This window comes from Montipora foliosa, chromosome 10 (assembly GCF_036669935.1).
Source record: "Montipora foliosa isolate CH-2021 chromosome 10, ASM3666993v2, whole genome shotgun sequence".
Lineage (NCBI taxonomy): Eukaryota > Metazoa > Cnidaria > Anthozoa > Scleractinia > Acroporidae > Montipora > Montipora foliosa.
Window position 1 is genome coordinate 1,944,210 of NC_090878.1, and position 14,415 is coordinate 1,958,624.

General features: G+C 41.3%; 1 protein-coding gene across 3 annotated transcripts in view; it reads right to left on the reverse strand.

Moving 5' to 3' along the window:
- Positions 1-363: 363 nt before the first annotated feature.
- The window catches only part of LOC137972971 (uncharacterized), a 31,880-nt gene continuing 17,828 nt past the window's right edge, over positions 364-14,415 (reverse strand). For 2 of the 3 annotated variants that reach the window (XM_068819663.1, XM_068819664.1), the window contains exons 11-19: positions 14,106-14,143; positions 12,230-12,368; positions 9,683-9,904; positions 9,093-9,185; positions 7,185-7,271; positions 6,418-6,510; positions 5,636-5,794; positions 2,688-2,984; positions 364-1,522 (exon numbers count right to left, since the gene is read on the reverse strand). In XM_068819663.1, the coding sequence (XP_068675764.1) occupies positions 2,752-2,984; positions 5,636-5,794; positions 6,418-6,510; positions 7,185-7,271; positions 9,093-9,185; positions 9,683-9,904; positions 12,230-12,368; positions 14,106-14,143 (1,064 nt within the window). In that variant the 3' untranslated portion in view covers positions 364-1,522; positions 2,688-2,751. The remainder of the gene's footprint in view (positions 1,523-2,687; positions 2,985-5,635; positions 5,795-6,417; positions 6,511-7,184; positions 7,272-9,092; positions 9,186-9,682; positions 9,905-12,229; positions 12,369-14,105; positions 14,144-14,415) is intronic. The other variant, XM_068819665.1, reaches the window with a different exon arrangement.

The following is a 14,415-nucleotide window of genomic DNA, read 5'->3' on the forward strand; positions in this document are numbered from 1 at the left end:
CTGAAAGTATCTCTCACTCGTTCGCTTCGCTCACTCGTGAGAGATACTTGCAGCACTCGAAGATAAAATTCGTATCCCCGCGCGGCCATGTAATATCCTCTATTTAAGTTCGTTTTCTGGAAAGAAAGAGGTTTAGCAAAAAGCATTTCTGCGCGGAGTTAAATTACTTGTTTCTTCAGTTATTTTTCAAAAGACGTGATAACCATCCAGTGTTAACGCTGTGTAATCCCAACGGGCCACGTGGCCTGGACAGAGTTAACTTTTTTTTTTAACTTCTCAAAGGTATGGGAAACAAAAGAACAATCGCACTTGCAGGTCTGCCAAGGGGATACCGAAATATGGAATAAGAGCAGCAATTAGATTACTAGTCAAATTGAACATATAGTTTTGATTTTTTTATGCATTTGAACACACATATATCTGGCCCCAGTTGTTCAAAAAGTGGCTGACACTATCGAACGGATAAACACTAGCAATAGCAATTGCGTTATCCACTGGATAGTGATTTATCCCGTGGAGAGCGCTATCCACCCTTCGAACAACTGGGGCCTGGTTTATTGATGTATTTAAATACAACCTGTTTGCTTTAATTAAGTGTCCTTTGCTGATACAGGAACTGTATTTGCTTGTGAAAGTTGGAACTCAACGATCATAAGTCTCAGGGAGAAAGGAAGTTAAACGAGAAAAATGTCCTGTAAACTGTACACTGTGTCTTCCACATAACTTTGCAGGGAAGCAAAACATAAGTGAACTGAACAAGGTCAAATGAAGCACATAGTTTGAGGTGTTCCGCTCCTGGCTAAACGAAATGAGAAGAGTTTCACGGTAGTATACAATAATGTACACGCATGGGATATGCGAAGTGGGCAACACTCCAAGAGGGTACACTACAGTGTTGCTTTGTGCCAGAAGACTGTATTTCGAGGTTATTCCAGGTTCACTGGTTGAATTTTGAACAACAAACGGGCAAAAGGTGGGGTTCCCCGGTGTAGCTTACACCTTTTAACAGTGACGGAGGTTTCACAACACAAACAAATGTGCTGTTGCATAGTTAATAGTTAGTAGCGGGGACTCCAGTCCCCTGCTATCAAAGTGCGGGCGCCAATTATCACCTCCATTGTTCCAATGTCCCTTTCAAACACTATTTCTATCCAAGATTACATTAATCGGGGTTGCACCGGCAGAATTCTGTTTTTTGGAAGTTCAAGTGCAAACCGGTGTATTATCTCTTACGCCTCCACTTCGAGGAAGGGGATTTAAAGAGACCTCTTTAAAAAGATCAAAACGACCGACAGAGCAAAGCGAATTTAGCGAGTGCCTACAACAAAGAGGTCAAATTCGCTCATGAACGTGTCCGGTGATGGAGGTGAAATTGAACTTCTGAGAGGATTTCAACTCCGTGATTCTTCAGTTGGACAACCAGTAGCAAAGCTGATGAACCGTTATTTTTTTGTAAATCCAGGTCGAACCGATTTCCTCTTACTGGTGTAGGGTGCGGTTCCCTGGTCATGCCCTCCAACTGCTGAAAACAAAAAGAAGTACTGGTAAAAGTCGAGTTCAAGTCACTCACAAGCCACGAAGATTCGCCTGGCTACAGGTTATCCCAGATTTCAGTTCCGTGAGAATATTTTGGACATGTCATGAGAGAAAATACGTTGCTTAGAGTTATCTTGGAAGGAAAAGTTGAAGGAACAAAAGCAAGAGGACGGCAGAGAAAAATGTATTTAGATGATATTTGCACATGGACCAATCAGAAAAATAAAAATGTTATTATTAGGAAGTGTACGGACGGAGAAAGTATCACATGACCTCCTACCTCCACAGGAGATGGAACTTTACACGAAATGACAAGAGGAAACTAACGGTATTGCTATTCCCCCACCTATTCCCCCCCCCCCCCACCCCAGGCACTGTTGATTGAAAAACATACATCTCTTCACTTAACCACGGTATCATATTCATTTCAAGTGCAATTGTCTTTCAATGAGCAGTAGTAAACAGAGAAATGGAACTGCTTATTTACAATTTTCGTTGGAAATCCTATCAATTAAAGCTATTTGCAAAGAACACGAAATGCGTAATGTGTTTATTCATGGTAAACGCTATAATGAGCTGAGGTGAGCTGAGAAGTTAGTTGCTTGGCAACGGGCGAAACGACACTTGTAAAATCAGAGTCGTGTCGCTCTGGTTGAGGCGTCGTCATCGTGATCTTACCGTAAGTTTAATGCTCTTCTGAAGGTAACAAGACTTAAGCGACCATGAATAAGAAGAGCTGTTGTAATAATCAAATTCACTACGTAAGGTAGAATCACCACAGGGGGAAATCACAACGCTCTCGTCCGTACCATTGTCAAAAGTATTAAACGGAAGTCGTCATGTGAAAAAGCTATGATAGTAAAAAAGGCCGTTATTTCAGACAGAAAAACCCCGGACCTCATGACGCCCAAGACGACAACGCCTCGATGTTACGTGAGAGAACTTACACCGTCGATTTCTCGCGCAACGATTTTGCTCGACAAGTCGTTGATGCGACAAGAATGAACAATTTGTTGGGTTCATGTGAAAGGACTCAATCAGGGAAATAAATGTTGCTTAAATTGTCCAGATAATTGCGAGGATCATTTCTCTCTTTCGTCTATAGCCCGCACTTCAAGTAAAAACATTTCTTCAATAATAACAAAGCTTACCTGGCCACTTGGTCAAAATCGGTGGACTTCTGGGTAAAGTGCTCCAGACCTCAATTTTTAGTATTTACCAGCCTGCTGGGCGGTTCTCCGATTTATCTCCTTCCCTTGAATATTGCGCACGCCGTCTTTGATCAGAGATCGAATTTTCATCAAAGTCACTTCCCTTTTCTTTCCTTTCCAATACTTCAGAGATTTCTGTATCCTCTTGAATATGAGATCTTTCTTGCATTTCTTTGTTATTCCCACACGCACCCTCGGACCATTCATCCCTGTTCTCCTGGCCATAGCAATTCAAACCTGTAAACAGTAAAAAAAAACATACGGACAATTTCAGTCCAAGAAGTGAGGCGGGACAATTGTCTCCTGAACCTAGTCCAATTGCCCTAGCCACCCCGAGTCATCTATACCTCAGTGGTAGAGAATCCGAAGCAGTTATCGGAAGCTCAGAGGTTCGACGCTTGCCGCTAGAGCACTCGGATTTTTTCCGAGAATCCCCGAGTCGCAATCGGAACCAAACATCTCTCACATTCGCCCAAAAGTCATTGCGGTCGATTCTGTTTGTTTTTAAACGTCGTATGGTCAAAACGCGTGATCTGATTAGCAGCAGAATGATGACTTGAGTAGTTTCTTGTAACAGGAAATTCGTTTTGCGTCTGGGTGAATGTGGGCCTTTAAGTCCAATTTTTTTTTAACCATTTCACTGACCAGAAGATACAACGACAGACCCAGTTGAACTTAAGGACGTTGCCTACTAATTGAAAGGTATTTTTGCCCGCCGTTTTACTGAAAATGCGGGAAAAGCAGATCTTAACAAGTGTTATTGAAATCCAAAAAGAAAATTGGGGGTAACCACGCATTTTTCGAAGATAATTATGCTACAATATTTGTAAAAAGCTTCAGAATACAAAGCAATGTATGGCGTTCGTTTCCAAATTGAAGCTCAATTATCTCAGAAAATGCGTGGTTACCCCTAATTTTCTTTTTGGATACTAAGATCACTTGCTAAGTTCTGCTTTCTCCCCATAGTTTTGAGCCGCGTAAAAATATCCCTGTATTAATAAGCACCAGCAACAGGAAATCCGAGTATCTCGAGATGCGCAGAACGTATGCGCAATAACAATAGTAGGCACCATCCTTAACCCAATTTTGACATCCAACACGAAGAGGCCCTTTAAGTCTAAGCCTTTGGTACCTATTTCCAACAACAAGGTAAAGGTTAGCGTTAGTTTTAGCTTGAAGTTAATGTAGCTGTTATCCTTACTTGATGAGCAGCATTTAAAAGGACACTTTGTGACGTTAAGCACGGTGCCAACTCTTGTTATTGCGCATATGTTCTGCGCATCCCGAGATACTCGGATTTCCTATCAATGATGCTCACTAATACAGGGATATTTTTGCGCCGTTTAAAATTATGCAGAGAAAGTAGATCGATCTTAGTAAGTATCATTGGTATCCAAAAAGAAAATTGGGGGCAACCATGCATTTTTCAGAGATAATTAAGCTTCAATTTGAGAAAGAACGCCATACATGGCTTTGCATTTTAAAGCTTTTTTACAAATATTGTTCATGAATTACCTTTGACCCCCAATTTTCTTTTTCGATTTTAATAACACTTGTTAAGATATACATTTCCCGCATAATCATAAACCGGGGCAAACATACCTTTGAATTAGTAGGCACCGTCCTTAATTGTCTGTATTCCGAGACACGAGTGAAATATGGTGAAATGCAAAATAAGGGAGCTAACTCAAACTACTACCACACCCAAATTTAAAAAAAAAAAAAAACAGAAAAAAAGGTAAGATCTATGTGGAAGGCTCAGAATCAGACAGGGCTTGCCCTCCAAAGACTCAACAAGATCTTCTTGTCTTGAAGACACCAACCTCCTAGCCGAGGAATTCTTTCCATCGGTTGGAAGCACTACTGCTGATAAGGTCAAACAACATGGGAATGTTAATGCTATTCAACTCTTAACACCAGCCTTTCCTTCGTTCGAGATCTCATTCACACGGAGAATAAGGCTTCGAATTAAATGCCCTTACTATAATCATGGAAAACAAAAGAAAGATCATCGTATCAACACCATTAAAAAAAGCTCCCGGTCCGGATATAATCAGTATACAGGTCTTAAAGAATTCTCCGGATAACGTTATCCAGGCACTTACGGACATTATCAATTGCTCATTGTTTAAATCTAATTTTCATACCGCCTGGAAATTAGCTGAGGTAGAACCACTCCCAAAGGAAGGGGGATCATGAAATCGCGTCAAACAACCGTCCCTTGTAACTCCTCCCGGTTCTTTCGAAGATATGCGAGAAAGTGGTCCTGGCTCAGTTTACGTCTTACCTCTAAAAGCACACGTTATTATCCAGCTACCACAACGGAAATCGTAAATTTCATTCCACTGAAACGATTAACATTACTGTTACTGACTCCCTCTTCGAAGCTATGGATGCTAAAGAACTTCCTTTATTTTTTCCTCAGTGCGTGCTTGTTTGGCTACCTCCTGCCAAGTATACCTTTTTCATGCTTGTCGTATAACACGGGGAAAAGTGTTACAGCCTCCACAATCTTCTCGTCCATGTCCGCTATGTTTGTTTATCGCGGCAGACAGTAATCGAACAGCCTGGTCTCGTATATTGTGATTGGCTTGTTCTTCCGCTTCTGCCTCCGACTCCGACAATCTTGTTTTCACTGAATCGTAAGCGACGGAGTCGTAACCGGAGTCGGAAGAAAATGGAACGTTCGGATTCTTCCGACTCCGATTCCGTCGACCTTACGAGTCCGACTCCGATTTTTGGTTTTCACAAGATCATAAGCGCTCTTACCTCTCCGAATCCGATTCCGTCGCTAGTGAAATGCAGCATTAATAAAGAAAGTGTTCGAGTAAGTGAAGTAAACAAGGCCCATTGAGCTGGTAGAAAGAGAAACTATGAGCAACTCTTACCTGAAACAGAATCCGAATGTCGTCTGCCTCTGCTCTCTTGATGATGCGAATTGCTTTTTGGGATGTCATCAAGGTCTTCGTTAATCGACAAGGTCGTCATGAATTGAGTGAGATCAGGCTCCACTTCAACACAACAATTGCCACGCTGGCTACCTGTTTCTAAATTTGGGAAATGAGATGTTTTTGACCTCGTTACGCCACCAGACTTCAATTTTGTTACTTCACAAAAATGCACAAATGACGTATTTTTACAGTCAAAGCTCGTATGCAAGACATGGCGTTTTGTACGATTCCTGTCATGTCCTTTCTGCTCACTTGGCAGGACTTGACAATGGTGTCTTATGGATAGAGAAAGTACACTTTGTTTCCAAGCTTGTTGGTGCTCGACGAATAATTCAAAACGGTGACGTTAGATATAATATAACCTAACACAAGTTCATATTGTACTATTACGTTTCAACATACGGTCGACACACCGCAGACGACTCGGCAAACACAACAGACACGACATACGCCGAACACAACATGCAGAGTACAACACACAGCACACAACACGTAGAATATAATACGCAGCAGAACCAAAACACGTTGAACACAACACATCACACAGAACAAAACACCTAGAGCACAACACGCTAAACACAACATGCAGAAGAAAACGTGGTTGGTTGAAAAGAGGGTGACTGGAGGAACAAGGAAATGATGCATTCCACATTTCAGTTGTCATGATAGCCGTGTCACTGTGTTTCACGTTTTTCAATAGTTCAAAGCCCTTTACATACTTTTGGCATGGCAAATGTTTCCATCGTCTGATGAACCACTGTACGAAGCTTCGTCGTCTGCGAAAAAATCGCTTTCAGCGTCTAGGTTATCTGCTAAAGAAGACCAATGAGAAGTTGTTTAATTCAAAGAGGTCAGCACTGATTGGTTCCTATCTTGAGTGCTTTTTTAAAAATTGCGTTGTTCTACCAAGTTTAAACCTAAAAACACTGTAAATACCACGACAGTTTCCCTTTCGGCTTCAACTTAGAAATTGCATTCAGTAGCTCCATTCTCCCGTTTGTCACGGGCTGGAACTTCTTTAGTTGCCTCGAGTCTTCATAGTCTGTTATGACAGTTATTAGGGAGCTTACGAAACGAGGACGACGACGGCTACGAGGAATTCATATAAAAATACAAATCCGCGTTATTCATATCACTAAGAAACTATTCCATGTAGTTCCGCGTTAAATATGTGTAGTAACTGTCGAGGAATTAAACTGGTATGAGTGAGTTGGAAGCGTAGAGAGAGAACTGAAAATTCATCATAATGTGCTAACGTCCTCCAAAGAACCTTGAATCTGGTCATTTCACGTCGTCATTTTGGAGATGACGGCAAAGAAATGTACCAAAATGTAAAACGCACGTGCAGACCGTGCAGAGCCATTGTTTTTGCTCACTAAACCTATTGTTTTGTAGCGTCGTCACTAAGCTCCCTATTCTTCAAAAGCGACGACTCCTGACCAATTCGACGAAATAAACCATAAATTAACTAGTAAGAAATTTGCACCTTCATGGTCATCTTCTTGGTTGAGTATTTGATTCAGGTGTCGGAATTGCTGAAGAATACCAGTTGCGTTCAAATAATTATGAGTATCTGAAATAAGAATGACACGTATGAGGAACTCCTAAGGCAAAACAGGATATGATCGAAAATCACTTTCCTCTACAATGATACGTCTAGGGCACCCAACGTAAATTTTCGGAAAATATCTGTTCGGAAGACGATTTGAGATCTAGAATTTTCGAAACATTTGTTGTAACATTTCTTGCTTGCCTGCCTGTCCTGGGATTTTCGAACATCTAAATATTGGAATAATTGCCTATTTTTAATGAATTTTTATCCTAAAAAGGTCACCTAGAATTTTCGGGAGCCTTTGTTCTGCCTGAAATTTTCGAAAAGGTAAGTTTTGATCCCTATAATTTTCGGATCACTACACTTTCAGCTAGGAAATCCGAACAGATGAAAAATTTTTAAGGGATAAAAATATGGCTATATCTACCGTTTAAATACTAAAATATGTTTAACAATGCTATGTTTAGTAGTTTTGAACTATATTCTCGTTGGGTGCCCCTGATACGTTGAAAACATTCTTGTATTTTAGACTAGAGTATTTCTCTTTTCTCTGGAGTCCATGCACTCTGCTCTCTTTCTCTTCACTCAACTTGCGGTAGATCCTTGCACCAGCGAAGTAATGGCCGAAACTCCAAAAGTGCACGGACGACTTGTGCGTTTTATTCCGTCTGGTTAAAGAAACCACGCGCCAGGCTGCTTTACGCATCTTATTCCAATTTGGCTGGTACCAACAAGAAGGCAATAAAGTAGACTATCTGCCGGACGTTGTTACTCTTTTTCTCTTATTAGATGTTTTGAGAAATCTTGGCACGTATCTAAAGAACAATTTACAGAGACCAACACCCGCAGTAGACATCTACAAGTTCACCTTTGCTACAAAGAGGTGTGGACATCACCAGGGAAAACCAGTTCTGTAGGTCTCCGGTAATTGCGTTACATTGCGTGACATTGGAATGTAATCTGAACCTATCACACGGTGAACCCTTTTGAATACTAGGCCCCGTCCCGGAAAATTTTGTATCCGCTTTTTTTTTCGGATTCAAAAATATCCAGGTCCAATCGTTTTCACTGTCCACACGTATCCGGATACACTCTAGTTCCCAGTGCTTTTGACAAAGATTTTGATTGTTGAACATGCGCAAAATCCTATGTTTGCGCATTTTCTCTGTTTTGTTAAGGAGTTGCACGTGAGAGTCTTTCGATAGTATTACGTTAGCGTATTCGAAAATTTGCGGATAGAACAGTCCACACGTATCCGAATTCGCAGCGCATTCGACAAGAATTTCCATTCTGGAGACCGTATTCAAAAATTTCCGGATACGGCTACCGAATTGGCCGGATACGTGTGGACGCAAGCCGTATTCGAAACAAAAATTTCCGGATACGTGTGAACGGGGCCTTACACAATCAATGTTGTAAAGTCAGGTAGTTAAGTCAAGTGTCGAGACGCAAGGACGCTAGGGAGAGTGTAATATTCGAGGACAAATGAAACTGCTTATTCCACGACTGGGGTATGGTGATTATTTGTCGCACGACCCGTTCACGGCACGTAAGGTTCGGCAACTGTTACCGAAAGTCGCTGTCCAACGGCTTGTATATTGTTATTTCACAAATAAATATTGGAATTCTGTCGTGGATGTGGAGTGGCCTAGTGTTTAAATGACACAGGACTTGCCGCATTTCTCGCGGTCAAACGACTACAAACAAAGGTCGTTTTCGGAAATCTCCAGTTTAACGCCTCGACTGCGCTTGCCTCTACTGGTTTGTGGCGGGACAGTTGGTTCTTTAAGGGGAATGGCCAGGTATCGTTTATATAAAAGAACTGGATGTTCGAAAAGTCACCTTTAGCTTCACAACTGTCTGTTTTCCTCACTCGTTGATCCAGCTGACGGAAACGTTGAAGAAAGTTCTCTGAAAGTCCACGCTGATCAGAACCTAAAGAAACAAAATGGCTTCAATTGGGACAGGCAAGGTAAAATTGAATTTCTGTCAAGTAACACTAAGAAGACAATCCTCAGTGGTCACGGATAAAAGAGGCGGGTTTGAAATAAGGAGCCAAGTCAAAAAATCGCTCCATTATTCAATAGGGATGTTTAATTGAATCTTTGTCAGCTTGTCGATCGCTATCTTTGGTGGGTTGATGAGTTGTAAAATCAACGATTTAATTAATCGGTAAGGACTTCAAGACCTTTAACCAGCCAGCTAGTCAACCAAACAACCACTGGGCTAGTTCGACAGTCAGTCTGCCGTTTGTCCAGACTGTCAAACATAGTGAGATAGACACTAGACAGATAGACAGTGACTCGTTCAGTTTTGACGTCCATAAACAGCCCGTCAGCAAACAAGCCAGCCACAACTTCAGTCTGTCTGCCAGTCAGATATTTTCTGTGCCAGTAATACCGAGATACTAAACTAAAATTCGATGTACTTACAAGAACACCTTGATATGGCTTTCTCCTCGTCTGTTTCACTTTTTCGCGGGCCTTTAAGTTCTTGAGCCAAAAAGGCGAAAAACTTTGCTTGTAGACTACCACTAGTGATAAATCGTCGTAGAACTTCCTGGTCTTCATCGACATACGTAAACATAGTCGTACCAAGATACTGGCCATCGGAAGCCTGCACTTTAACAGTTACCTCTCCTGGTTCTGGGGCAGCTGTGGTATTAAAACAAAATCTTCTTTAAAGGGCACTTGGTTTTTGAGTAGACGGTGACGTAGGTGTTGTTTAAGGGGAAATAGTTTTCGAGTCGACGTAGATGGTGTTAACCCTATCACCGGCCTCAACCGGTCCCCCGTCAACGAGTAAAATCGTCTGGCGTTAGACAGAGTTAAATCTCAAGTCTCACTCTTTGGAGGAGCATTGTTTTTTAGTTGACCTAGATGTTGTTAACTGGCCTAGGTATTTGATAGAACTTTTTAAGTTCATCTTTTTAGGAGGCAGTGTGGCCCAGTGGTTAGGGCGCTTGCCTTGAGATCTGGAGATCCCGGGTTCAAGACCCGCTCTGACCACTCATTGAATTTGATCCTGGTAGTCCCTGGTTCAACTTCCTAGCTGCACTTGTAAATAGCCAACTGGTTTGCCTCCGGCCAGTTGGGATTCTTAACAGTTGTTGTTGTTCTGTTCTGTCGTTTCGTTGTGTTTCATTGGCCCTGAAAAGCCCCTATGGGGAGGGGTCAATTATAAGTATGTATTGTATTGCATTGTATTGTATTTATCCCAAGTTTGCAAGAGCAGGATGGCGCAGCGGTGAAACAATTCACCTCCCACCTCACTGGAAGTAACCTGTTCCGGGCATAATAATATACACGAAAAAATTAAAGCGCGTTGATTGGCTAAAAGCACGTCAATTAATCCCAAACAGACTGCGGAAAAGTGAAATAGAATGTGAAATAGTGCAATTAGGTGAAATTGTTGCATCGATAGCCAATCAAATGCGAGCCCTGGATGGCGCAATTCATAGCGCAATTTTTCCCTGATTGCGTGATACGCGTGCGTTGCTTCTCCTTAACCATCTCGAATTTTTTCATGTATATTATTATAAGGTAATCAAATGACTTTCCTCGTGCAATTTGGAATAAATAAGCACTTGTAATTTTCTTCAGACTACAAATTGCACTCGCCCATATTTTTTGCGTCTTTGAAAAAATTTACTCGTGCTCATTTATTCCAAATTGCGCTCGAATTCATGCGATTACCTACACGAACAGAAAAGCAGAGAAACGTAGAGAGTACGTTCGTCCTCCCGGCTTACGAGAAAACATGTGCATCATTAACGTAAGTTAACGTTCACACAGCAACGAGGTTGACCATCATACATAAGGTATATAATCTAGAACTTTTTCAAGTTAATGTTGATCTTTTTTTGAAATTAGCTACTGTCACCAGTTAGAGTGTAGATAGAGTAGTTTCCAATTGAGTGTCGTAAAACAAATATCAAAGTAATTACTTCGACCAATCACAGCAGGCGCAAACAGCACAATGAACCAATCCAAATTCGTAGCAATTCCGCGTAACTTGCTCAAAGCGCGGGAAAAATCGGGCGCGCAAGTCGCGATTGGTTTTAGTTTTCCTTTTCATTGGTTGATAAACTGGCGCGAGATTTTTAAACCAATCACTAAAGCGTAGCAATTGCAATCGCGTAATTACTTTCGACAGTTCACTCACTCACTCACAAACTTTGATGTTACTCTGGTTCGGTGAATTGGACAATTGAAAAAGTCAAGGAATCTTGAAAAACCTTGAATTGTAAATTTTTAATCTACAGCCGTACTTCTCCAACCTAGATGAGCATCAACCTTCAATCAGTGGCAAAAGTCTCGAGACGCTCACCGTTTTGGGTTGGTTTTCTTCCTTATTTTCAATAATTGCCCCCTTCCCCCCCCCCCCCCCCACCCCCATAACAATGTTGACAATCGTCAACAGACATTTCATAGTCTTTCTCAACATTGTTTGAGGGTAGGGAGACTTCTATTTTGAAGCTTTAAGTGAAATTTTGACAATTATGCTTAGTTAGGGCGCTTTCCAGTTGACAGAACTGACCAGCCAGACCGGGCATTTGGGAGGAACAACTCTACAACGCCTTCAAATTAACAAACCTCGAGGATGATATATACTTTTCCATAAGAATGTGAGGGATTATCGTGCAAGTGTTCCTTCAAATTGTTGCATTTTCTTTGCAAAATGACGGGTCTGGCCGGCCAGTTCTGACAAAAGGAAAGCACCCTAAGTCTGAGAGGTTTTCAAGCCCATCCTTGCGTTAGCGTTCCAACTACCTTTCCCACTGCTTGAATGCCCGAGGTGCATCAATACTTGACTTTTATTAAGGAGGGACTATAACTAAGTTTCAGGGTTGTTGCCGCCTCTGTCCTTAACACTGGGACAAGGTTGAGTGAGAGTATATGGAGGAAGAGGATAACATTAAATCTGTAGTAAGTCTTTTACATTACCGCATGATGCAAGGATCATTCAAGACTACTCACCGGGAATCTTAAGGCCAACAAACTTGAATTCGTCCAATCTCCGTAACACGGCAGATCCCCCAGCACCAAAGATGGCAATACCTGACTTAACATCACCTGGAAGACACTCATTCAGTGATATGTAAAATGGGCTCCCACCCTAAAAACAAAATGTAAATAATTAATTAGCTTGATGATTCTCTCAGACCCCATATGAATCTCAAATATTGATTTGGTAAATAGCAAAGGGAATATCACACAAGAGAGATTTATATATTGCCATGTTGATAATATCTTCCACTCTTCTGGTTAGGCAACAGATGCATGGGTTTGAATGGAAGAGTATAAATCATGTAACTATTGATAGAAAGACATCATAATTATATCTTTCCTTACTCTCGGACTTTAGAATAGCTCAAGGTTTATAAAATAATTAGGATAGTACGTGCACTCTCATTGGTTAATAGCTGTGTTTAGATGAGAGTATGGAAACACAGCTGTGTCATCACACGAATTTTGATTGGTTGTGTTGTCAGACGCGCGTTTTGATTGGCTGGTAGGAAATATGAGCGTGTATCAAGAAAATCTGTTTCAATCTAGAAGTAAACAAACCAGCAATATATTTTCCTTAATTTGTCGAATTATCTTTGAGAAATATTGTATAAAAGTAATAGAGGACTTTTTTCCGTGTTTCCATAGCCTGACAGTTCTTGACAGTTATGCAAACCAGAGATGCATTTGCATAACTGTCTCGAATTCTCCCAACTCCCCCTCGTGTTTAGATGAGGTTATGGAAACACGGAAAACGTCCCCTATTGCTTAAGTAGCTAATACACTGTACACGTATCTCCGAGCATTTACCCTCCCAACCATGATATACCAGACTACAGCACCGAGAACTCCGTGCTCAACTCTTTGAGAATTGTGTGTGGTTTCTTTTACGCCCCACAGGGTTATGAACATTGAAGGGCTGCGAGACGGGGCCTACTGTTTGTCGTTCTCATCTGAGAAGACTTGAGAGTCTAACCATTTGCGGATGTAATGACAAAGGCAACAGTTTTTCCTCAATTATTTTAAGACCCTGACTGTTGATCCAGCCAGAGTTTTCATCCGCAACCTCCCCTGCACAGTTGTCTGATGCTCACCCAACTGAGCCAGCATCACGTTTATGCCATACGGCAGGTTTCCGTCGTTCTCTTGTTTTATTGTCTCTTCTTCCTTTGAGAATTGCTCGAAATCTGTAGCTAGAGCAAGCGAGTTTCAATCAAGTGTCGTAAAAAACCAAAACTAAAGTAATTACTTTGGCCAATCAAAAAGGACAGAGACAACCCGGTAAACCAATCAAAACTCGAAATAATTAAATGTAACCGACACAAAACACGGGAAAATGTGCACGCCCGAGCCACCATTGGTTTTGGCTTCACTTCTGATTAGTTGAAAAAGTGGCGCGAGAACTTTAAACCAATCACTGAGTGAAGTCATCATAGAGCAGTTTTCAATTGAGAGCCGAAAGTACGGTAATCAGTGAATTACTTTGGTCTTCCATTACTTCACTCAGTGATTGGTTTAAAGTTCTCGCGCCACTTTTTCAACCAATCGTTTTTGCAAACATTGGTCGTGTAGCACTTATATTTCAAGAGACTTAACTGATTAAAGTGTAATGTGAAGTGCTAGTTTTCTGCCTATATAAACCATGTGAGCGTTAGCCCTACTATTGGAAATCAGTAAACAGCATGGGACAACTCGCCTCCTAATTTTAGTGCAGTAGTTGATGATTAGTGGATTAGATGTAAGACTGTTTCTCTTGGAATCATGCACATGCATGACCCACATCACCCACTTAGTTGATGATCAGATTTATGAAAAGACTGCAATAAAAGCACTACAAAAATCTTACCGACATTGGACCATTCATTGGACAGATAGCTACATCAGCTGTAAAGAGAACAAAAAGTCAGACATGTAAGACATTCAGTACAAGAACTCTTTTATTTAGTACGAGCGTACACAACTCAATCATGCGATGTAGAAAAGCACAACACTGGAGTGAGGGCCAGCTACATCTACACATGACTAAGTGTCACGCAACTTGTCACAAGACAGCAGTAAGCAATGCACTTATCGCCAGAAATGCGCCAAATTAGATGAGCACCCAATTTTGACATCTAACACGAAGTGTCCCTGTAAGTCTAAGCCTCTGCTACCTA